At 48.3% G+C, this 24,220-nt stretch overlaps 1 protein-coding gene and 1 long non-coding RNA gene across 4 annotated transcripts in view; one reads left to right on the top strand and one right to left on the bottom strand.

Moving 5' to 3' along the window:
- ELAPOR1 (endosome-lysosome associated apoptosis and autophagy regulator 1) overlaps positions 1-24,220 on the bottom strand; it is a 61,886-nt gene that overhangs the window by 3,572 nt on the left and 34,094 nt on the right. For both annotated transcript variants that reach the window (XM_037498175.2, XM_037498174.2), the window contains exons 3-18: positions 23,787-23,979; positions 18,516-18,663; positions 17,955-18,035; positions 17,309-17,414; positions 17,023-17,172; positions 11,517-11,605; positions 9,177-9,354; positions 8,436-8,564; positions 8,173-8,263; positions 6,796-6,901; positions 6,395-6,532; positions 5,397-5,660; positions 3,994-4,167; positions 1,269-1,449; positions 871-967; positions 280-381 (exon numbers count right to left, since the gene is read on the bottom strand). In XM_037498175.2, coding sequence (XP_037354072.1) covers positions 280-381; positions 871-967; positions 1,269-1,449; positions 3,994-4,167; positions 5,397-5,660; positions 6,395-6,532; positions 6,796-6,901; positions 8,173-8,263; positions 8,436-8,564; positions 9,177-9,354; positions 11,517-11,605; positions 17,023-17,172; positions 17,309-17,414; positions 17,955-18,035; positions 18,516-18,663; positions 23,787-23,979 — 2,227 coding nt within the window. The remainder of the gene's footprint in view (positions 1-279; positions 382-870; positions 968-1,268; positions 1,450-3,993; positions 4,168-5,396; positions 5,661-6,394; positions 6,533-6,795; positions 6,902-8,172; positions 8,264-8,435; positions 8,565-9,176; positions 9,355-11,516; positions 11,606-17,022; positions 17,173-17,308; positions 17,415-17,954; positions 18,036-18,515; positions 18,664-23,786; positions 23,980-24,220) is intronic.
- Positions 1-24,220, top strand: part of LOC119235102 (uncharacterized) — a 67,213-nt gene that overhangs the window by 15,464 nt on the left and 27,529 nt on the right. The gene's annotated exons all lie outside the window — the stretch shown is intronic.

Here is a 24,220-nt window from a genome sequence, read left to right as displayed (position 1 = left end):
TAGATAAAGAAAGAAGTCTAGAAAAGGCAAGAAATGTCTAACAGAGCTAGCAAGTCTGGCCCTCAGCCCAGCTCTCAGCCACTGTCTATAATGCTGCCTCCAAAATGGTCTGAGATATGAGGGTAGTTTTGACTCTTCCTCTTGCCCAATTCTTCACATCTGAAGATCAAGAGTCTGGAGCCATGCCTGTGTCCCCAAGAATCCATTAATGGATCGCAGACTCTTTTCTCTTTTGATGGAATGAATCCAAGGAAGGGAGACTTGGTTACAGCCTTTTACCTGGGCAGTGACAGAGTTCCAGGGGCAGGCTTCAGTGGACTGCATCTGACCCGGATAGTAGTTGATCTCCCAGAACTGCAGGACTGGGTCACATCATTGGACCTGCAAAGAAAGCCAGCCCCCCGTGGGGGCCAAGTCACTCATCCGTGCCACTGGAGAGCCACTAAGTGAAATCAACCTGGAGCGGTTCCCTTGCTGGGGAAATTCAGGACTTGGACTCTGGCCTGATGCATAGGGAGGTCATCCACCCTTGTTTATACCCAAAGAAAGCAGGGATCGGGAGCACTGGTCAAGAGGAAACGTGCTGGCCTAGAGAAGGCTAGCCAGTGAGCAATGCTGGAGACCTCTTAGATGGGAGGGGAAAACTGTCATTACTGCTCCCTGCCTCTAGGGCAGACTTGCCCCAGAAATACCCAAGAAGCAGGGATCAGGGAATTCCCCAGCCTTTAGCTCTCCTTGCCAGGCAGATCTTCTAGACCTCATACATGTTCTAGCTTGGTAAGCAGAGGATGGCCAGAGAGAGAGGGATACAGCAGAAATTGTGGAGGAGTTCTAGGATGCACTTGCATTAGCCTGGCCTCTCATCTTCACCTGTAAAAGAAGATCACGTCCGGTATTCCCATGGACTCCGGGTGGAAAAGTTCAGCTGGGGAGGTGATTCCATCAAGAATCATATCTGTTGTCACCCCTGCCAAATTAGAGCTCCTAATTAGTTCTCACTGGTAGCATTAGCTGGCAACCACTTCAATTCTTTCAATATACCTGTTAACATCCACCCTTCCTTCATCTCTTCACGTCCCTGAATGGCTCATCAAAGGGTGAGCCAGAGGTTTGTCAGAGGCCCCCAGGGGCACTTGGCAGCGCAGAATGGACTAGAAAACAGAGATCAGGAAGTGGTACCCCTCACCTGAAGCTACCTTGAGCCTGGTAGTTTTACTCTTCCTCGCACACATAGACGTCTGCCCCGGCTGGCACACGGGGTCACTCACCTATAAGTCGATCCGCGAGACTGACAGGCTGCGAGGACACCCCGGCCTTGTAGCCTGTCACCTTCGGGGGAATGATGACGGCCTGGCAGACGTAGGCTGTGATGGATTTGGAGGAACCCGACTCACCATCAGGAACCCGGAGGTCGGTGACATTGTCAGTGCACACGGACATTTTCTTACCCTGGCAGGGAGGCGTGGGGAGGAAAGCAAGGTCACAAAGTCCCCAAAGGGGGCAGGGGACAGTTTTTAAGTCTCTAAAATGCCAGCACTTCAATGGTGTGTTGCAGTGGAGTGATTCACCCTACATCTAATTACGAAATAGATTTTTTTTTTTTTCAGAAGCTAAAAATAAACTAGATGTCCTAGTTTCTGGAACTCTGGCCGGGGTCCCTAGTCTTGTTTCTTTGGAGTCTCCTGGGAGCCCTAAAAGAGCAGGGTTGTGATGGTGGCTGCTGATTTGGAATCTTATCTACCAGTCTCCCAGTTAAGGGCCTTCCTTATCCTCGTCATTTCTCCAGACTCTGATGTATGTAACTGATCCCATGAGATATGTTGCACATCTGGCCCGGTTCACATTCCCTCTCTGTCTCCCTGGGTTCTGTGAACCCACCATACTTCTCCCTGAAACACCTTCTAGACAGAGACTCCCAGGGGTTAAAACAGACCCCATAACTAGCCCCCTCCCTGCCTTGAGGTGGGGTATTTTAGAACATGTTCCTGTTTTTAAAAAATGTATCAAGAGAAGAAAGTATGCTTCTCCTCCAGTCTTTTAACAACCTACACTGTAGAGAATGCTATAAGGTGGTAGGAGTCTTTCTTTTTTTTTTTAAAGATTTATTTATTTATTTGTTTGTTTATACAAGCACTGGGTACAGTCAGAAGCGCGGGAGGGTGAGAGAATTCACCAGAGCCAGAGCGGGGAGCAGAGCGGGCAGAAGGACCGAAGGACACTGCTGAGGGGAGCAGCGGGCGGCAGGGAAGGTCTGCGCGCCATGTGGGACCCTCCTCTGGTGGCCGGGGAGCAACCGGGGATGGAACTGGCGCCGCGTAGACTGCGGGCAGCTTCGCAACCCAGCGCTCAACCGCTGCGCCACCGGGGAGGCCCGGTAGGAGTCTTTCTTTCTCCAGACTTTGTAATAGAGGAAATGTTGAGCTGTTGTTCCTCCCCAAATGTTAAATTTATAGAACATCAATACATAATTTGTTGGCTAATATAAAAATTATTTATTTAATATTTTAAATTTAAGTGGACTTAAAATATAGAATGTAGGATTTTCAGCATCATAAATTTTACTACAAATAGAGTTAAATTGCGAAATCTGGTTTCTCTATTTTCTAGATTGTAAGAAATAAATACCATGAGAACAGAAAAAAACCCTTTGTTATTGTAAAACAAAGAGTTATTTTGTCTTTGAATTGAAATAGTATGACACTACACAGCAGGTATTTCTAAAAATAATAAAGGAACAAAGAAACAAAAAAGACATAATCTCTCCGAATTCCCCAGTTCCATCTCTTTCCCAACTCAATGACTGAAACGTTTGTTACATGGGGCTCAGGTGAGTCTCAATTCCTGACTGATCACCGTCACTTCTGAAGCTCTTTGTAACGTCTCCAAAGACTTAAAAACAAGATAGAGACATCTATGTCTGATCTTCTGCAGAGCAGTTTATAAACGCAAATCAAAGGGCTGAAATATTTCCTTTCACTTTATATAAACACAAATCTATATAAAAAAATCAACTTTTGTGCACGCTGCAGTGGGCAGGGAAGAGCCACCACACACTGTCACAGGCTATATGCTCCAATGCTCTGTATCTTACAGCATTCGAAACTAACCTTCCCACTGCTGATCCTGGTTGGTCTGTAATTTCCTCCCTGCAGTGATGGTGTGATTGCCCTATATATTTCTGCCTTTGAATTTTGGGTCTAAAATATTTGCAGTAGCATGAAATGGTGGGTGGTGATATTCTTTCCTCACCATTGATGCCTTTACTTTCTTTTGCACTGTCATCAAAGATACATGTAGATGAACTAAGAACAGTTTATTTTATCCAGAAACTGTCTAGAAAACAAGTGCCGGGGCCTCCCTGGTGGCACAAGGGGTTAAGTCTCAGTACTATGAAGCAATCCACAGCCACTGCAGCGCAAGTTCAATCCCCTCCAGGGATCTGACCCAAATGGCCAGCAGACCTCTCCTGTCTTGCCTGGTGCTCCCCTCAGCAGTGTATTTCAGTCAGTCTGCCTGTTCTGCTCCCCATTCTGTCTCTGGTAAATCCTTTCACTCCCCCCCTCCGCCCCTCCTCTGGCTTGCATGCACCCCAGCTCTTGCATGCATAAATAAATAAAATAAATCTTAAAAAACAAAGCAAAACAAAAAGCAAGTGCCAAGTGCTGTGATAGCTGAAGACTGCTACTTGGAGGGGAAATAAAAGCCACCACGTCCCTGCCTACATTTTATATACTCATTTTGAAGGAATAAAGGCCAGGCAGGAGTAAATCACCATCTTATTTGAAGCATTTTGATTTTCCCAAATGTTTATGATCCAAATGATTGCATTTTAGAGGGAAGAAATCTCAGGGAAAATTATCATCAGGTCAGATCCCCTGTTCCTCCTCAGTACTCCCCGAAGGCTTTCTGTCTTTTCTTCATCATCCCTCCCTGGCCTCTGGGCCACTCTCGTCCCCTTTCAATTCTCACACTATCAGCACCTTCTCCCCTTACCTCGTTTCCACAGAGGCTGATGGTAAAGTGATGGAAATATTTCAGCCCTTTGGAAGTGAAGCTTGGCCCTCCGGCCAGAGAGATGGTGTTGGCCAAAGCCACAAAGTTGTAGTCCAAGTTCCTGTTGGGCGTCCTGACTGAGAACGTGCAGTCGTTGTAGCACAGGGAGTGGACCTGGGCGGGAAGAGGACTGGTCAGGGCCAGGTGGCTCCTCAGACAGGAGCCAGGACCCCAAGAGGTTGCAGACGCACCAAGCAGTTATTCCTCCCAGCCAAGTCCAGCCCAATTGGGGTGAAAGAAGAGGAAGTAAGGATTGGGTGGGCAGGCATTAAGAGAAGCAAAAACAGGGGGTGTGAGGGGCTTATATATATTTGCCATTCAAATAGCACATAAGGATATTTAAGCCCACACTTACTATTTTCCAGTATGGTTCAGTTGGATCCTATTGCCATGTTCCTATGCCTAGATTATAGAACCCTCTCAAGACACAAGAGAGCTCTTCACCATTCAAACAGAAGATGATGAGGTACTAACTGAAAGAAGGGGGGTCCAGGATAGCAGCAGACTCCCCTGCCCCCCATGTAAAACTCACTGAAGCCTGCCTCTCCCTTCCTAGGTTCTCTGTAGGAAACTAAATTTCAAACGGGCCTTAATTTCCCATGAACCCCTTCCTCACTCCTCTGGGCTCCCCTACTCAGCAGCAAGCTTACACAACTGTCATTCCTTCCCATGGCAGCAGGGGGAGCCCCAGGGGAAGGTTGTGGCAAAGATCTCAGGAACCCCTCAGAGGCCCCCAGGGTCTGTAGATGTGTTATACTTATTGAACAGCTGATCTGTGCAATACTTGCTGACTGCACAAATAATACCCCGGGTACATGTGAATGACCAGCAGAACATGTGTCCATTTCATTTAAAAGCATTAATGACACCCACAAGTTTCAGTCACTTTCTTAGACTCAGACAGTACATGGGGCAACTGCCCTGTTTTCCCACTTTAGCAGAAAGCACTGAGCTAGAAGACAGTGGCACCAATTAACCATACGTCCCAGAAAAGGTGGGTTACCTTCCCAAAGAGGCAGATTCCCATGATAACAGGCAGGGTTGAGGTTACTGAATTAGGACCCCTGGTCCCACGGTGCCCTCCTTTTAGGTGTCTACACAGATGGACCAGGTGGCCATAGGTCCCCCTTACTCATCTCTTTAAGATGAGACTTGCCCCTGAACACTCACTGCTGTAATTAAGAGCTTGCCATCCACTGTCACAGCCTTGGAGGGGTGTCCAGCAGGACTCTGAGCTGGACGTGTGCTATGGGGAATGCTTGGGTGTGAGCCCCTCAAGACCCCAACCGTGGCTGGGCTGCCCGGGAGGGGTCCAGGGAGGGAGTATGGCACATTGCTAGTACCTTGTTGCTCTTGGTTCCTGGACCGCAGGGCATGCAGGCTTGGATGCCATAAGGCTGGTGGGTTTTCAGGATTGTGTTAGGGGGACATGACTGGCAGGTCCCCAAATCCCTATCGATGTAGTAGCCAGCAGGACAAGAGGTGCAGGAGGAGCCCAGATCTGAGGCTTCCAGGGCACAGGGACGGCAGTAAGAAGCCACCCCGTCCATAACATTGGTGATGTTGATGGAGTAGATCTTGGCCATGTCACTGGTGTACTTTCTGCCCTGGAAGCAGGAGGAGAGAGGTGGGAGCCTGAGGCAGCAGCAGCAATTGAATCCTCTAGAAAGACCTACCTTACCTTTTTTATCCTGTGATACTTGGGAATAATCTTGAAGCACCCTATTCTCTTTGTGCATGACTGGAAGCTCCTTATATGCATTTTATATCATTTTAACCTATTTTAAATGACGTATAACATTATATAGTCCCAGGCAACCCCCTTGAGGCCCCTCTCTGTTCAGACGGCTTTCCTGTCCTTCTTATCTGACAATAAATTTCTTACTCTTTTGTGTCATAAGGGAAATATGTAGTAGATATATGTCTTTTCCTCATCAAAGGAAAAAAAGAACTGTAGAGAAATAGAGGCTGTATGGGAGATATGGGTTACCTACGGGGAGTAGACTTAAGAGATGCTTCTTTCCATCTTCTAAGTTTCCTGTCATAAACTTGCATTACTGTGACTTAAGACACCAGAGCTATTATTATTAAAAACAATGACAGGGGCCCGGCATCACTCATGTCCTCAGACCAAGGGCTGATGGGAGCAGCAGGTCCTTTAAGGAGCCGGCAGAATCTTCTTCCCTGGGAGGCAACTGGACCAGGCCACTTGCTCCTCAGCAGCTGCCACAGCTCTCTCCTACTCCTTAAGGTCCCCTGACGCTTGGATTTAAGCTACTGCAGGGCATCTTCCCAGGCTCAGAGGGTCTCTCTTGGGAGTGTGAGGAATGGCAGGACTTACTGTGTCGTGGAAAGTGGTCCTCTGGAAGGCCCAGGTGAAGCTCATGGTGGCGTTCTCCTCAATGATGTAAGTGTAGGACTGTTTGCCTTTGGAACCTTTCCACGTCTCCACGGGAGTGTTGGTCCTAGAATTCATGCCCTGAACCCAAGACAGACAAGTGGAGAAGGCGCGGTGGCTGGTGACGTGTGGGGAAAGGGTGGCCTCACCGCTGCCAGCCCCAGCTCCATCACAGCTGGCCAGACCCATGCTGGACTGCCCTTGCTGGACAGTCTGGGCCCTTTCTCTGTGAATTTGCTCCAGGAGTGGGTGTGGTCTGTGTTGATACACCAATGGGGCAGATGGGGCCAACCCCCCAAATAGTCCTGGGAAGCCCTGTAGCCGGCAGAGAAAGGCAAACGTACCACCATGAAGTAGAGCTCACAGTTCACTGAGCAGATGGTCTCAAAGACAAATGTGATCCTGGCCACCTCTTTGTTCTCTGTGTCTGCCATCTCTGACTGCAGAGATCTGTGGGAGAAGGAATGAAGGGTCAGTGACAGATCAGGCAGGGCTTATTGGAGAGCCCAGACAGCAGCAAAGGGTCTCCTGGGAGGACAGGAGTTAAGTCCCGAGTCTGTGGGAAAGAGCAGGGACTAAGCCTATGAGTCTGATTGGACCGTTTTCAGTCCTATGGCTGATTGGATCGTGGCACCAACTGGCTCATAGCTTGCACCTGATCTGTCCATTCTGCCATCCAGGCACCAAATCCCCAGGCCTCTGTACTGCCTGCAGCTGGAGAAGCCAGAATGCTGGAACTGGCTCCATGGGGCCCTATGCTCCGCCCTGCACCTGAAGCAGGGACTGCATGCTCTGGGGTGGCATAATAGGGGAACCATCATCACTGCTGGCCTCTGCCCGCAGCCTGGGCCCCAGTGGGGAACCTGGTGGCAGGTGGTAAAATGCCCTCCACCCGCTGCCACTTGCAGTGCCCAGAAGCAGTGCTCTGGCACCAAGCACTGGAGGGGGTGGAGGTGGACATTGCCCATAGGCAGCAACTCTGGAGCAGGTGGGAAACCACCACCACTTTTCCAACAGCTCCCGGGCCTCACTAGATTTTTGTTTGTTTGGTTGGTTTTTTTGGTTATTACGATAAATATGACTCTGAGAACAATTCTCCCAATCTTCTTGCCCCAAACAAAGACAACCTGTCTATGGGAACTTCTGGCCCCATTTAAAAGTTTTTTTTTTTTTTAATTTTTATAGAGGCATGTTTATTTATTTATTTGTTTGTTTGTTTGTTTATACATGCACTGGGTACAGTCAGAAGCGCGGGAGGGTGAGAGAATTCACCAGAGCCAGAGCGGGGAGCAGAGCAGGCAGAAGGACCGAAGTACACTGCGGAGGGGAGCAGCGGGCGGCAGGAGAGGTCTGCGTGCCATGTGGGACCCTCCTCCAGTGGCCGGGGAGCAGCCGGGGATTGAACTGGCGCTGCAGAGACTGCGGGCAGCTTCGCAACCCAGCGCTCAACTGCTGCGCCACCGGGGAGGCCCTAAAAGTTTTTTTTTTTTTTTTTAATCTTCACTGATGCTGAGGAGGAAGAGTATGAGCAGCATGGGAGAAGCTGGATGGGACAAGGGAGCAGAGTCAGCGGGTCCCCAACTAAGCCCCTGGCTAGCAGGCAGCTAAGCCTGGTCAGACCATCACCATCACACTCTCTTCTGTTCAGAGGACATCCTTTAGGGGAGCCCTCTCCTGCCCCCACCCCCCTTGGCTATGGTAAGGTGGCTTTGGCTCCTCACCTAAATCCTGACACAACCAGAGTGAGGATCATGAAGTCATTGTCCGAGGCTCCAACCGCTGTGTAAATGTGATCGCCAGCCACCTCCCAGCCTGCAAAAGGACAGGGAAGACTAAGAGTGGCGTCCTCAGGGCAATGTGAAGACGTGCTGGAAGAGAGGTTGTCCTCACTTTCCCCAGACTTTACTGTCATGAAGAAACATGAGGCTGAAGAGCCCCTGTAGTGTGGAGGAGCTGACAGCTCACATGAGGGGTGAGCACTTACCTGTCATGCCCTTGTACTCAAAGTTGATGCCACTGAGAACAGTGGTTTCCATGTTGGCAGGCAGCGTGTTCCACCATTTGTATTCAAATCCCATGGCAGGTTCAGTCCCGGCTGGGCAGTGGCTACAATCTGCAGAGACCACAAGATCCCCACCTTCAGCAGGAAGGTCCAACCTGGCCGAGCTGCTGTCATGTGGTGGGTGACAGCAGTCATGGGTGGCCAGACAGGGTGGTGCTGGGCACCACAGCACGGCCATGTCAAGGAAACACCAAAACGTTCTGACAGGACACGGCATGAACGCAGACCCTTCATTCCAATTTTCCGGCTATCCCACCTACCCAGAGAATTTTCCATTTCACAACTTCAGTGTCTCTTTTAGAATGGCAGATGTAGTTCCAATTATTTGCCATGTTGTCAGTAAATGCATTTTCATTAACAGGTCCACACGTTCCCCCAACCCTGACTCTACAGCACGGTCTCAGGTTCCGGTTGTGTCAAGCAGGCCATCCCAGCTCCCCAGACCTTTTGCTTAGCACCCTGGACATACCTGGGGACCTCTGTTTTGACTTTGACCTACAGACAAGGCCCTCCCTGACCTCTGTCTCCTAAGCTTAGTCCGCAGAGGTGTCCTGACCCTTACCACCTCCCCTGGAAGGGCAGAGTCTGCATTTAGCTGACCACACTGTGCCCAGGTGGCTCGCCCAGTGGGGGTGTGGGAATGGATAGGATGCAAGGGGTTACCAGAGCCATTGGAGTAGAAGCCATAAGGGCAAGCCTCGCAGGTGCTGCTGTTGGTCTTGAAGAAGCCGGGGTTGCAGGGTGGGCAGAGCGTCTTCACACCGGAAGCAGGCAGCTTCACTGCCCCCTCCAGGTCCTCGCCACAGATCTTCGGCTGGGCCCATTTGTACATGAGCTGCGTCTGCAGAGATGGAGTAAGTGTAGCTTAGCCTGCGTGGGAGTTAGTGCATTGTCAGGAAGCTACCTCGAAGATGGGGGTGACAGTGGGGAGGAGGATCTAGGCTAGTATGACAAGGTGGGGAAGCTTGTTTATTCTAAGTCCCATGCCCAGTGCCTGGTACATGGCTGTGCTCAGCACTCTCTGCAGGATGAACGCTGACTAAAGACAGAGACCACTAATGTGTGATGGAAGGAATGGGGTCGGGAGAGGTGTCTCCAGAAAAACCTCTGATTCCAATGTCGAGTCGTATTACTACCACGGTCACAGGAAAAGCAGCTGCTGAAAACCCCAGAACACAAAAGGGCAGGGAGTAGAGGGGCCTGACATAAACTCTGGGGAAAGAGGAGATGATTGAGGTATCCCGGTGTGTCTTTCGGGTTGCTTTGCTTTTTCATTTATTCAGTGAGCATTTATAGACAGCCCAGTGCACCTACACGACAGACCTGGCAACTCAGAGATTACTGAGAGCAGAGTTTGGAGGACATGGCTGCCTTGGTGGTGGGTGTGGTAACATACACATGAAGGGGGTGATCTAGCACCTCTAAATCATGCACAATGTTGTAAACCGTGTTACCCCGATGAAAAGAATAATAACGAGATTGAGCAGAACTGGGGTGGGAGTGAGGCACAAAGTGTGAGAGACTTCTCTCAGGCATTCCTGGTCAAGGTCATATCCACCTGCGCACCTTAACACCCGTGCTTGAGGGCTCCTCCCCTGAGGAGGCCCAACCCACATCTAGAGGCCCCCAAGGTCAGACGAGGGCAGAGGCCGGGTCACAGGCAGCAGAGCACACTGAAGATCTAGAAAGCTCAGCCCAAGTCTGGGAAGGGAGACAGAGGGGCACAAGGAAGTAAAGACAGTCACAGGTGATGGGGGTTCGGGGCTAAGGAAGGAGTGGGGTTGTCCCCTTTAATTAGTGACTCAACTGAGGCCGAGAAAACAAAAATGTTTACAAGGTCACAGAACTGAGCCTCAGATGCAATGACAAGACATTGTCCTTGGCTGCTGGGAAAGGGGAGGAGGCGCCACACACGAGTGGGAAGGGATTGGAGGGAAAATGCGATAACTATGAAAAACAATCACTAGTACGGGCCATTCTTTATCCCATGATTAGTTAGCAAAGGGAGAATCCAGCCAGCCACCCCTGCAGCAGATGCACATCCTAACAGCCCAGCACATGCTTAGCACTGAAGGCAGACGTCTGACTCCTAGTTCTCTTCTGCAGAGGCTCTGGGTAAGGACCAGGCATTTCAACTCAGCATGTCTGATCCAAGACAGGGCCCTCCACTTGTGTCCGTGAGCCAGCCCTGCTCCATCGCTGCTGTTCTTCCAGCCGCAGGTGCCGTCTTGCCCCCTCTGTACCCACTGTGCCCTCTGCCGAGAAAGTGCCATGGCTCCCTTTTCATCTCACCTCGTCAGAGAGGTCACCCCAGCCCTCTGTCACCCTCTGTCTCTTAATTCTTATTTTTTTCCTACTGCTTATTCCCATCTGATATAGTACACACCCAGTGTTGTTTATCTGTGGCCTCTCCCTCCCCAGCAAGGACTCAGCGCTGGGGGAGAAACTATCTCCTCGATTTCTGGAACGCAGTATGCCAGTGCCAGGAACAGTGACTGACAGAATGAATGATCTCCTCTGAGAGACTTTCCTGGGCCCCCAGTCCCTGTTCCTCTCCTCCCCTGCCCCCAGGCCCATTTTCCTCCTCTTCCCTCCTCTCTCCTGCAGTACCCTCCTTCCCCCTCACCCGCACCTGCTCCCAGGCCTTGAGGGCAGGCCCTGCCCCAGCCAACTGTAGGTCTCCAGCTGGACCCAGTACACCACATCTCAATTAATACTCAGAACATACTTGCTGACCCAATGACGAAAATGAAACCGCTGTTGGAAACAGATCATATATGAATGAGTGATGGAACTCATTGTGTTCTACCACTCAAATGTGGCAAAACCAGTTTCTGACCTGAAAATGAATGAGGTCACCTCATTTCGCCTCCCACTGGCCCCCGGGGTCATTGCAGAAGGCTATAGGGGTTTCTCTGGTGCCAGCTCCACTGACTGCTAGAATCCAAATGTGGTAAAGCCCAAGGGGGTAAGCAAAGGGGGCTCTGAGAACTCACTACCCACCTCTCCGTTGGCATCGCAGGCTGTGTGAGTGTAGAAGTAATCTTTGTCTGTGCAGGCTGGGCGTACTTTGCAGGAGGAGGATCCTTTTTCTAAATTACAAAAGCAAAGACAAATATTTGGAGTTACATAAGAGCGCAGGGCTCTTGACCACTTGCTCAAGCCAATGGGGTGCAGCCAGACACAGACGCTGTGGGAAACAGCAAATTCCGCACACCTAGCCTTCCGTTTGCCTCAGCAGCACCCTTCCCAGCCTCTAGAGCCCTGCCCCTGCCCCTGGTGCTGATAAGAAACCATCAGGGCCACAAGGAGAAGTGGTTGGGCCAGAGGACCAGAAGGGAGGAGGTCAAGCACCAGCAGCCCAAGTTCCCTGAAATCCACCATCTTCCAGGTGCCTTCATATTCTTAATTCCAATTCTTTCTCTGAATTTCCTCTCCATAGATGCCTAGAATGAAGGTCTTCCACTTTTGAAACTCCCCCTTCTCCATGTGTCCTTGCAACCATCCTATAAAAATAGGGTGATCATTTCCTCCACTTAAGACATAGCTTTTTCCTACCTCCCCACCCCAAGCACCTGAGTCTTAGTGCTAAGTGTACCTTGACCTGTACTGTATGAACAGTGTTGTTCACTGTCATTTTATTGATTCTGCTCTCTGCGTGTTCTCCTTATGTCTATGTAAGCTTTGTTTTAACTTGATGAGCCCCTGGATAACAAGGGCTAGTTCAGTGAACCCTCCTTAAAGCAATGCATTTCTGTGCTCGCTTTGGCAGCACATATACTAAAGCAATGAATTTCACCTTTTTTGAATTACGAACCCTTTGGGGAATTTGAGAAAAGAACCTGTTTCCTTGTAACTGTGCCCTGATGGGTATTGACTAGACTTAGGGAGCTCACTTTGCAATATATACAAATATCAAATGGTATATCAAACCTGAAAAACTAATATAATGATATCGGTTGATTAGATCTTCATTTTAAAAAGACCTGTTTCCTCTATCCAGAAAAGTATCTGTAATTTTTAAGTTTTCAGTGAGTTTACTTTCTCCAGAATAACAACCAGTGCTTCATAGAGCATCAGTACACGTATACTACCACCACCACCACCACTGCTAATCTGACTTCTGTCACCTACAGGCAAGCACTTGCTAATGGTGAGGTGTACTCCATATTACCCAATAGGCTGTACAGTATAGCAGAATGAGATTTTAAGTCAGACAGATCTGGGGTTGGATTCCACTTCCTTTTTTAGTGGCTGTGTCCCCTTAGGCAAGTTACTTAACTTCTCTGAGCTTAGTGTTCTCACCTGTAGAGCTGGCTTGCTGGGAACCAGCACCTATTTGGCACATTGTAAGGAGGGACTCACTAGATACTGGTGACTACCATTGCCTGTGTTTGTGGGAATGATTTGTATTTGCTAAGTGTCACTGGAGTTATGAGAAGGATTAGAAGTCTCTTCTCCCTTCCAGTTATGGGCTGTTTCTCAACTGATTCTTCTTCCCAAGGCAACAAATGAATTCCTAGATCAGACAATTTCCTAATTACAGCCTTGTTGGCCTACCCTGGGGAGTCCCCTCAACTGCACATTTCCACACCTCTTCTGTCCCTGTCTTATTACCCTGGGTGAGAGGGAGCTTCCGGCTGAGAAACAGCTGGGGTCTTCACAGCTCATTTACTTGTTTAATAAGCAGATAAGGCCTCCTTCAGCATCGAGGACCCAGGGACTCCTGCTCTTGATGGACTTGACAGGGAGAAATTTGGGCAGAGATGCTGAAAACACACCCGTTCTCAGGACCTTGCATATTGGGTCTAGCAAATTGCAAGTTACGAGATAGACAACACATTCCTCACAAGGACCTTTCTCTGTTTAGCAAATATTTGCTTAACCCGATACTGTAGGTCCAGGTTTCAGCAAAAATGGTCCCACTGTTTACATGCTGACAACTCCTAAGGCATTGTAATAAATGATTAACCCAAATGCTGAAGCAGACCTCACTTTCCTAGCTCAGTTTTCATCAAGGTGTTTAAGTTGGATTTGAGTCAAGTTTGAAAGATGTTGGCTGGGGAAGTACAAAGTCCTTGCAGGATTGGCCGTGGGCAAAACTGTAAAGAGATGAAGTTTATTTTGGGGACTCCAGCTCTTATTTCAGTACCTCTCTCCTCTTTCTAGCATGGTCTCCCCACCTCCAGCAGTACAAGGCTCTCATTCTAACCCATTTCCTCAGAGGACATTTCCCCTGGGAATTTAAGTACCTACTGAACATCAGGCTCACCTCAGACTCTGGGAAGATCCTTTAATGTTTTTGAGCTACTTCTGTTCATTTGGGAATGGAGACCTCACTCTTGTGCTCGGTTATGAGTAATCCATGAGCTAGTGTGTTGTAAATGGCCAAGGGCTACACAAGTGACTTGTTATTGTAACTTATGGCAAGAGTATTTTCATAGTAGACGAGGATAGCTGGGGTGGGCCTCGATGGAAATGAATGGAATGGCGTGTAGTGCTCACCACATGCCAGACATTATTTGAATCCCTTTACCTCTATTAATCAATTAATCCATATAGTCACACTGCGAGGTAAATACAATTATGGTCATTCCCATTTTATAGATGAGGAAACTGAGGCACAGAGAAGTGACTTGCACTTGTCTAGTATGGGTAAAGCAGGGATTAGCACCTTGGTGATTTAGTTCTGACGCTCATGGTATCTCTCGGGTGTATCATGGTATCTATCAGGTGAAGCAGGGATTAGAACCTTGGTGGTTTAGTTCTGAAGCTCATGGTATCTCTCAGGAAATGGATCCCTTGCATTAAGTGGGATACAAAGGAATCAGTCTTAATGACCCCATTTTAAGTATTAATGGGAAAGATGCTTTTAGTCAAGGCTTTGTGTTTAAGCCTCTACCTCCACCAGCTCTGCCTTAGCTCCAGCACTCGGTCCCAGCAAGAGTCAGCTGCAAAACCTCCCAGTTGAGGCCTTCCCCTCCAGCTGTTCCTTCCCTAATCCATTTTCTAAAAGGCAGTCAAAGTAGTTTTTTGAAAACGCCAGCCACATGATGCCACATCCCAGATTAATATTCTTTAATGGCCCCCCACTACAGATAGGATCAAGTCCCATTTTTTTAAGCAATGGTACAGAAGGGCTGGTCTCAGCCTGGCGTGCTACTTCTCTCTGTTTAAGCTCCAGCCATCTGAGTTACTCCACGTGCCTATGCCTTCTGCCCTTGGTTCATACTTCTTTCCAGAACATCCTAACCTACCAAATCACTAACTCATTTTTCAAAACCCAGTTCATCTTTTTTTTTTTTTTTAAGATTTATTTATTTATTTATACAAGAACTGGGTACAGGCCAGATGTTGAGGGAGGGTAAGAGGATTCACCAAAGACAGAGAGGGGAACAGAACAGGCAGACTGATGAAACACACTGCTGAGGGGAGCAGCAGGCGAGATAGGAAAGGTCTGCCGCGCCTGGGATCGAACCGGCGCTGCAGAGGCTGTGGACAACTTCACAGCATTGCGCTCAACCGCCTGTGCCACCAGGGGAGGTCCCCAGTTCATCTTTTAAGACCATAGCTAGCAAAGCTTTTCCTTTTTTGCCTCTACTTCCCACTCCATTCAGGGCTCCTGTCCCAGCACCTGCTGCTCCATGGCACAGGAATAACAGCACTAGGGGCTTCTAGAACCACCTTTTGACTTTTTCACATAAGCTGCAGGGCAGGCCCCAGCTCGAACCCTAGCAGAAGGCCCAAGCCCTGGCACCAAGTGGCCCTCAGAATGTACTTATCAATGGATGACCAAACAGTCCCAGGGTCTTCTGTCACTGCCTCCATGCTCATCCCACAGTAGGCTCTCTTCAGGCTCTTTCTGCATTTTCCAACCTCCCACTGACCCTGTATTCTAAAGGAGTCAAGTCCCAAAGAAATGTGATTCTCTGTGAATCCCAAGCTGGAGAGGTGGTCTATATGCTGGCTGTCCTCTTTCTAATAAACACTCACTTCCCAGTCCAGGATTAGACTGAGAAGCTGGTGGCAGATGGAGAATGGGCTCCAAGAATTCCGACTTCCAAGCTAACACTTCCTTAACAGTCTCTGGATAAAAAGAGTCATTCAGCTGACACAGAATTGATCAAAATGCTCCTAGGCAATTTTTCTAGAATAACCACTTTACCATTCAAACATTTGTGCCACTGCTGGGCTGGAGAGAGCTTAAATCTTAGACTAACAAAGACAGCCATTGAGAGAGCAGGGACGAGAAAGAACAATTCAAGTGGAAAACAGCAGTGTAGACTTATAGATAAAAACTCTCCACAAGACCTAAACATTCCTTGTTCTTACTGGAAACAATACCCATTTGGCAAGACCTGTGTAGATAAACAGGACTTCTGTTTTAGGAATAGTGTAGAAATAAGCAGTTCACTAGGTCAATGGCTGGTGTTGGCTGAGCAAACACAGGCTACAACACCTGTGTGAAGGGTGGGTGTGTCTGTGTAGAGACATGAGGGCCGGGTCTGCTGGAGAGAGGGCCTTGAGCTGGGTTTGACTATGGTTCTGTGTGAGAAAGGAAAACTGGGTTGGGTGTGAGTGTTTGCCGGGGAAGGGAGAAGACTTGTTCTTTCCACACTTGTTTGTTTCAGAACCTGTCTGGGCGACCTTTGCTGTCCTTGAAACCCCCTCAAATGACCAGGTCCTTTTCCCCAAGTTGGGGTGCTTTAGGAAGCTACCAAGAGAACAGGTTGTTTCCAGTTGTCCTTTTATTTTCCTCTAGAGAGTATTTTTCAAACTGTGACCAGGGAACACTTTCATTTCCTGACAATGCTTGCTTTCAATTCAGTGGCTGCTCAGGCTGAGAAAAGATTTTAATTTCCATCTTCAGCTTTTGCTATCAAAGTGTTTCACTCAGCAGCACAGCCTCATGGCTCTCCTAACTTAACTTGGATAATAACTTATATATTAAAATGTATAAATGTATACCCTTTTAGCCATAGTTATAATTATAATATTATAAGATATTGTTAAAAAATATCACTGCTTAAAAAAATTGCAATTTCTTTCCCAAACTTTCTTAATCCCTCTAAATTTGGGCTGTTTTTGTTTATTTTTTTTTTTGCCACAGCACCACACACTTTTTATCAACTAACATACTATATAATTTATTATCTATTTATTGCTTATAATGCTTATTGTTCATTGTCCGTCCTTCCCCCACCAGAATGTAAGTTCTGTGGACAGAGCCTTTCTCTATTTGGTTCACTGGTGATCCCAAGCACCTGGAATAGGGCCTGGCAGATAGTAGAGGGTCAATAAATATTTATTACATGATTTAAGGTTTATTTTTAGAGTGATTGATAAAATGTGCACTGGCAAGGCTCTTCCAGGGTCTAGGAAGCAAGGGTTTAAGAAGAATTATCATCAGCTTGGTCAGAAAGATGCCTCTCCTTCCTGTTTTACATGGTGTGTGTCTACACCGCCCCCACCCCTCCCATCAAACCCTCCTGGTCCCCCGAAACATCACCTGAGTATTTGTCAGCTTCACACTGGTGGCAAGAGGTTTCTCCCTTATTCGAGTAAGTGTTGGCCGGGCAAAGTTTGCAAGAAGAGGCGCCCGGCTTGTCCGCATAGGTGCCAGGCTTACAGGGGAAGCACTCAGAAGTGTAGGCCACTCCTAGGGAGTAAAAACAACATACAAGGGCAAGGAGTGAGTCTAGAGACAGAGGCCCTTAGAGACCAACCCCCGTGCTCCCCAGAGTCAGGAGGCCAGGGGCTCAGCAACCAACCCCAGCCCTGACCCTGCTCCCTACCTGTTATGGCGATGTTTCTCACCAGCACAGCATTGGAAACCTTGGCCCACACTGAGAATGCAGTGGTCCTCCAGTAGAGAATGTTATTGCCTCGATTTAGCTCAACCTGAAAGCCACAAACAGGAAGCGAGTCCAGTTGCAGAGACACCCATCTCTAATGCACTGGGTGAGCCTCTTGCTGAAAACCCTCCTGTGAGTGTCCACGGTGCCTATTCTGATCTCTCCCTCACCTTCCTCAGCTTTGCCCGCCCTCGAATATTGGCTTAGCTCCTCTCCTAATCCTTCTCTTCCAGCCTCTCCTCCCTTTGCTGCTTCTCTCTCAGTCACCTACACGTGAGGGACTGGAGGGTAATGACATCAGAGTGACTGGCGTTCCCTTCTTCTTCCCTCACTCTGTTTATCTACCACCCATACTCAGAAGCCCTGGCCCTTCAGGCAGCTGGGAAGATGTTGGTCCTTGTGGATCAAGACAGTGGAGCAAGAGGTCAGCCCCCACCCATATGTCAACTCGAGGAGAGGAATGATAGCATCCTTCTCCTGGGAGTTCCCGATCCTCTAGGGACATAGGAGTAGAGGCGCCCAGGTTGGGAGGGTGGGTCATTGCTCCCTCTTTTGGGGTCTCCAGGAAGGCCAGTGGCCTACTCACACTATGGAATTCCCATCCTTTATCCGTGGTTTTCATCCACCTGGAATCATCGGCATTGGGCTGGCACTGGTCATTCTGAACCTGGGGCAGCAGGAGTGGGGGATCAGCCTCAGCTTTTTAAGGAAGCAAGTTCCTTACCTGGTCCTGCACCAGCCCTCCAGATGGTCCTGATTATGGAGAAGAGCTGCCCATTTCCTTGCAGGACGAGCTCAGAACACGATGAGCCTTGAAGTAGGGCAGGGGCTAGTCACACACAAGTTAGTGCGTTGATGCCACTGCAGTGATTGCAGCTCAGAAGCTATTTACGTGCTATTTCAAGACTGAGCAGCGCGAAACACCTATACTTTCCCCCAGAGTCTCCCTTTGCATTTTGATGCTCAGCTCCTTCCCCGCCTCTGCCGTGCCCCCCCCCCCCCCCGCCCAGTTCTCTCCAGTGGGAAAACCACTGTGGAAATTTCCAATTCAGGACTATGTTTGTGATTCCTGTAAATGAATCTGAGTCCTCAGTCTGGGACAGTCTTTACCTCCCACCCACCTCCCCCAGCTTGGTTGGGGACTTACAAAAAACTCAAAGATGATGCTGGAGTCTGCGTAGTAGTACTCGAAGCTAACAGTCCCAGACTGCTTCAGGTTGACGGCATACATCAGCGTGGACATGCACTCGTCTGTGTTGGAGGAGATGTAGTCCCCTCGAGGAACCCACTTGGACCTGGGGGAGACAGGAGGTGTGGTCATCCACAGGGTGTGTGACCACGCAGGTCTGTCCTGCTAGGTCTCTGGGGGATACCAGGCTTGTGATTCATAAGCAGAGGCTCAGACCTGATAACTCTCAGTGAGGAATGACCCCAGATCAGGGTGCCTGGGGGTACCACCACCAAGACAGGGAGGTGGGTGCCCCTCCCCCACTATGCAGATCTAGCCAATAGATGGCAAGAAGGTGAGAGGAGGTGGATAACATTTATTAATTGCTCACTATTTCCCAGGTATTCTAGTACATGATTTCTTTTCCATAGTGACAGGCTATTTTTTTCCCCATTGAATGGGGAATGGCATTGAGGCTTGGCAGGTACCTTTCCCAAGATCACACAGCCAGCAAGTGGCAAGGCTGAGATACAAACCCAGGTCAGCCTGACTCCAAAGCTGTCATGGAAAGTCAGTAAATGAAGCTATTTTTCAGAACACGGAAGTCCAGCCAGCCTAGTACACTTGTTCTTCTGACAATGTCCACTTTTGGATGCTGGGCATAGCTAGCTGGTTTTTATGGGAAGGGGCAAGAACAGAGGATCCCAGCCAACCAATCTAGTCTTGTTCATTTTATGTCCCATTATCAACTCTGGGTACCCCTGCTCAAGGGCCCTCCGTACGCCTCACCACCACCCCCTCAGCTCTGAACTGCGTCCTGAAGGTGTCTCACCATCCTACCTCCTCCAGTCCCTTCCCCCAATGTGGCTCGAGAAACTCTACAGGGCCTCCAAGACTCCCTGGTGCCCTCAGGATGAGGCACAAATTCCTCACCCCATCTCTACTTTCCCCAGAATGTCTTTTAATTTCTCTGCCAAACTTTCTCTCACCCTTGGTTATTCCCACATTCTGTTCTCCCTTGCTGGAACAAACATGCTCCCTCGGTTCAGTTCCTATTCTTGTCTGAGGACAAATGTCACCTAGCCTAGAAGTTCCCCTGGACTCCTTCCCCTGCCTCTGCTGTGTGCGCCCTCTGGGCAACCTGTTGCCCTTCTCCTAACCATGGTCTCACTCTAGTTCACTTGAATATATTATGACATACTTAAGACCCAACACCCTGATTAAGACACTAAACCAAATGATGTTATTTGAGGACCAGAGTCTGTCTCTCTGAATAATATGCTGCTGTGCTTTGCATGTCTCAAAACTTGATGTAAATGCATCCTACTGATGTGTTCTGAAACTTGCCATTTTTTACTTCAATATAAATAATCATGGAATTCACTCATATTCATACATGTAGCTCTTCCCCTTTCATTTTTATTACTATATAATATTCCTCTGAATGGTTCTACTTTGCTTACTTACTTATGCATTACTTGTGGATGGGCATTTGGATTCCAGCTTTTTGCTATTGAATACACTCTATAAGAAACATTCTTGTTCCTGCCTCCTTTATCTGTATGTCTAAGTGGAATGCCTGGGCGTACTGGGTTAGAGGGCATGTGAGCCTTCAACTTAATCAGCTGCTGCTACTTTGTTCTCCAAAGTGGCCGTATCAGTTTACCCCAGCCCGCAGCATACAAGAGTCCCCACTGAGCCATATCCTCCCCAGACTTGAAATGGGCAGACTTTAAAATTATTGTTAGTCTGATGTGGTAGGAAAGTATAGTGCATTGGGCTTTAAATCTTATCTCCTTGGTTATTAATAAGGTTGGGCATCTTTTCTTAGTGTATTTGGTTGCCTCTTCTGATCAGACTTTAATTTTTTAATTGTCTGTCTTCCTGGCTGGCTTGTAGATGGCATGAGGGCAGAGGCCAAACTTATTTTGATAATAACTTTTATATCCCCAGCACCAAACCCTGGACCTGGCAATAAAAGGGATTTGGGATTAAACAGATGAATGCAGGAAATGGGTGATCAGAACATTCGTATTATTTCACAGTTTTGCCTGAGACCAGTCCAGTTCTCTAATTGTTAATAATGACCCATTCAGGGGACCTCTAATTAGCCCACTGGTTTCCTCTTGTCTTTATCAGAATAATATGGCCCTTTCAGCTCTTCAATAGTTAGTGTTATTCTCAAATGGAAGCACATCCAAAATACTTAAGCTGAGCTCATCCAAGATATCCCAGCTAACCTAATGGTATTGATTTCTTCTTGTTAATAGAGACAATACTTAATGCTGATGTACGCCATGGTGTCAGCTATAAATAACTTCTGAAGTTGGATGAATAATTAAAAGGATGCCATAAGTGGGCTACATTTGCAAAATGCACTACAATTCTGATTTTTGTCAGAACAGTCCCTGGCGAGGATCATTTCACATTCAACAATAACAACACAATTGATTTCTAGTGCTGGGCATCCCTCTAAGTTCTTTAGCAGTATCTCCTCATTTAATCCTCACCACCACCTATAAGAAAAGTATTATATTTATCACTTTTTTATTTTAAGATGAAGAAACTGAGGAACAGTTTAGGAAACTTGTCCCAAGTCATCTAGTAGTGATTTGTTCATACCCACTGCTTTACCATGGCTCTAGGAAGGGAGACAAGTTTCCAGAGAAATCTTCCATGGCAGATACCCATATATCCTGCTTAGGGCCCACTATGGGGCAGTAATAAGTTGCATATAAGTTCATGAGAGCAAGAAGAAACTGTGCTGGGAAACTTGCACATTTCCAGTGTTTGAGGCCCCTTTTCATGTTTATATCTGTTTCCCATTCTCGTTTCACTTTCACAGTATCTGGGCATCTGTTCTTTTTTCTCCACTAATACACAACATCCTTTCTATCATTCCTCTTCATACCCAGCCCCTCCTGCTCATCCTGTCTCTGATCTTAAGGCTGTTCCAGTGCCTTAGTCCTGGGACAGCTACTCAGCAACCACGGATGTGCCCCTGAAGATTCAAGATCCTGTTACAAAAATGCCATCATTTGGTCTGTTTTGCTCCCAGTTATTTATTTTGGGTCAGTTTTATGCTGGGTGTTAGATGCTGGAGATGCAGCAGAGAACAAGACAGACCTGATTCCCTCCCTCTTAGGGCTTGCATTCTGTTTTCAGTTGTGGAGACAGAGACTTAACAAATCATAAAATTCATAGTGTGGTAACAACGGCGATAAACACTACAATGAGATGATGCAGGAGTGTGTAGTGGCATCTACAGGGTCAGGGATGCCATCTCCAGGGGTGTCTGGAGCACAGGAAGCCACAGGAGAGGTAATTGAGAGGCTGGAGGAGTGGGCAGAGGGCAGAGGCCATGTAGGCAGGGCTCTGTGGGCCATGGCAAAGTCCTGGGTTTTATACCAGAGCGACAGGACCAGAGAAGTGAAGGTTTTCAGTTGGAAAGTACTGTGATTGGATTTGTGTTTTATGAAGATCCATCTGGTTGCTGAGTGGACAGTGGAGGATGTGGGAGGGGAAATGTCACTGGCTCGGGTCAGGATGGAGGCAGTGGGTTCAGGTAAATACATAGCAGAGCCAGAAAGTCAGATGCCTGATAATATTGTTATCAGCTCAATTATTACCTTTCTGAGGGGCAGGGGGAAACCATGAAACTCTCTAGATAGCCTTTTCCTCTCCCTGTCCCTGTCCCTTAGGGATGCCATGGGACAGAGGAGAAACATTTTCACTCCTCCCACCCCCCAAAAAAGATGTCTTGTGACACCTTAAGATCCAAGCCCAGAAGCAGTATGTGCAGTGGAAATACACATTGTCATTAACAGGCCAACATCCTGCCTTGCTGAGAGATCATGATTTCTGAGCTCATCGAGGTCCCCAGAGAAGAGAAAACATTCCTTTGCATGGTTAGGCATTGATTAAATGAGCCAAGACCCGAACCTTTGCTGGAGTCAATCACATTCTCTGTTAGGACTCAAATGGGGGTGGGGGGTCTTGACCCACACTTCCCCTCTCCTTCCAGCTTTAATCCCCTCTGGCTTTACCTCTGCCACCAATGTTGTCATGCTAATGATTTGAGACATCCGCTTGTACTCTAAAATAACATTAAAATTGGATGACTAAAGGCCTGGCTCAGACAATGGGGCTTCTAGGAGATTTGAGCACAGGAATGGCGATGCTGCTCCTGGTTTTAGAAATCCAAGTGTAATACAATCATTAAATCCTTTTTATCCTTTGGATTGCTTTACCAAGAGCAGGGATGATTGCCCTTTACATCATTGCACCTGCCCACTTTTTCCTCCCTGGGGCCCACCGTGACTCTACACCCCTAAAATGTCACATGGAGGTAGTTGCATGGGGTGGCAGAAAGCACAGAACTGGACTTGAATTCTGCCTTTCCAGTTGTAAGCAACAAAGTTGACCAATAAAAGACAATTCATGTAAGCTCCCTGGGCCTCCATTCCTTCATCTGTGAAATGGGTACAATAATACCTATTTCATGGAGTTCTTGAAAGGACTATTTTGAAAATAATCTATGGGAAACATCCAGAAAAGTGTCTGACCCATAGGAGGCATGGCATTTAATTCCTGCCCCTAGGATGGGATGTCCAAAGGGAAGATAAGGATAGTTCACCTGGGCTGAGCTTTTCAGTTACTAGAAAGAGCTCCTGAGCTGGAGGACTTTCTCAGCATCTGGATCTTGAGGGATTTGGAAGATCTCAGCCACTGCGGGCCAAAGCTCTGGTCCTCCTCAGTTTGCACTATTATAAACTCAGGCTGGGCAGGCCAGTTTTAGCAGACCCCCCTCTGAATGGGGGGGGGGTCAGTTTTAGCAAGCCAGGAAGTACCCAAAGCTTCGCACATTGTGTTGCCACCAAGTTTCAAGGTTTTGGCCAATGCAGAATTCCATGGTGGACAGTCAGTTGGGCTCTGTTTGAAATGGACTGTCCCAAATAGACAGGGAATAGCCAATTTATTCCCCCACGTTTTTCACCTCTCATGGGTCACTGGCAAACTGAGGTCAGGAAGCTTTCTGGTCACTGGCCATCTCAGCCTAGTGGGCTGAGACGGGCATTATGTTCAGCGGTCTTGTGGGGACCTGAGCAGCCCTCACCCTGCATACATGTGGCTCCTCTCGTCCATCCTCCCTGCCCAGTCTGAGGAGCAGGAGAGGAGGCTGGCAATGGCTCCCTGGGTCCCTTCCCTGGCACAAGAGTGGAGGGAGGGAAGGAGAAGGGTAGCACTCACGAAGTGCAGTTGTCAGCGGACTCTGTGGTGCTGTCCTCTAGCTCCATGTTGGTTGAGAGGCTGGCAAAGCCGTGGGGCAGCTCGTCCCACTCATCAAATCGGATGCCTGTGCCAAGGGAGTAGCGGCCCTCTGCACACGGCTTGCATGACTGGTCCTTCATGTCCAGAAACTCCCCGGCTTTGCAAGAGAAGGCTGGAACACAGAGTGGGGGCAAGGGCCAGTGGTGAGGCCATTGCCACCCCAGAGAAGTGGGTGGCCATGGCACCCTAAAGGGAGGAACTGAGGACAGAGATACAGGAGTGTAGCCACTGAGTTTTACAGCCAAGGCATGTCCCTTCAGGGTTCCATTTACATGGAATATCCAGAAAAATATGCAAACCCACAGAGGCAGAAAGCTGATTTGTGGCACCAGAGACTTGGGACAGGAGCAAGG

Source organism: Talpa occidentalis, unplaced genomic scaffold (assembly GCF_014898055.3).
Source record: "Talpa occidentalis isolate TD23 unplaced genomic scaffold, MPIMG_talOcc4v2.1 talOcc4.9, whole genome shotgun sequence".
Taxonomy (NCBI): domain Eukaryota; kingdom Metazoa; phylum Chordata; class Mammalia; order Eulipotyphla; family Talpidae; genus Talpa; species Talpa occidentalis.
The sequence above is the reverse complement of the archived record's forward strand: the minus strand, read 5'-3'. Positions and strand labels throughout refer to the sequence as shown.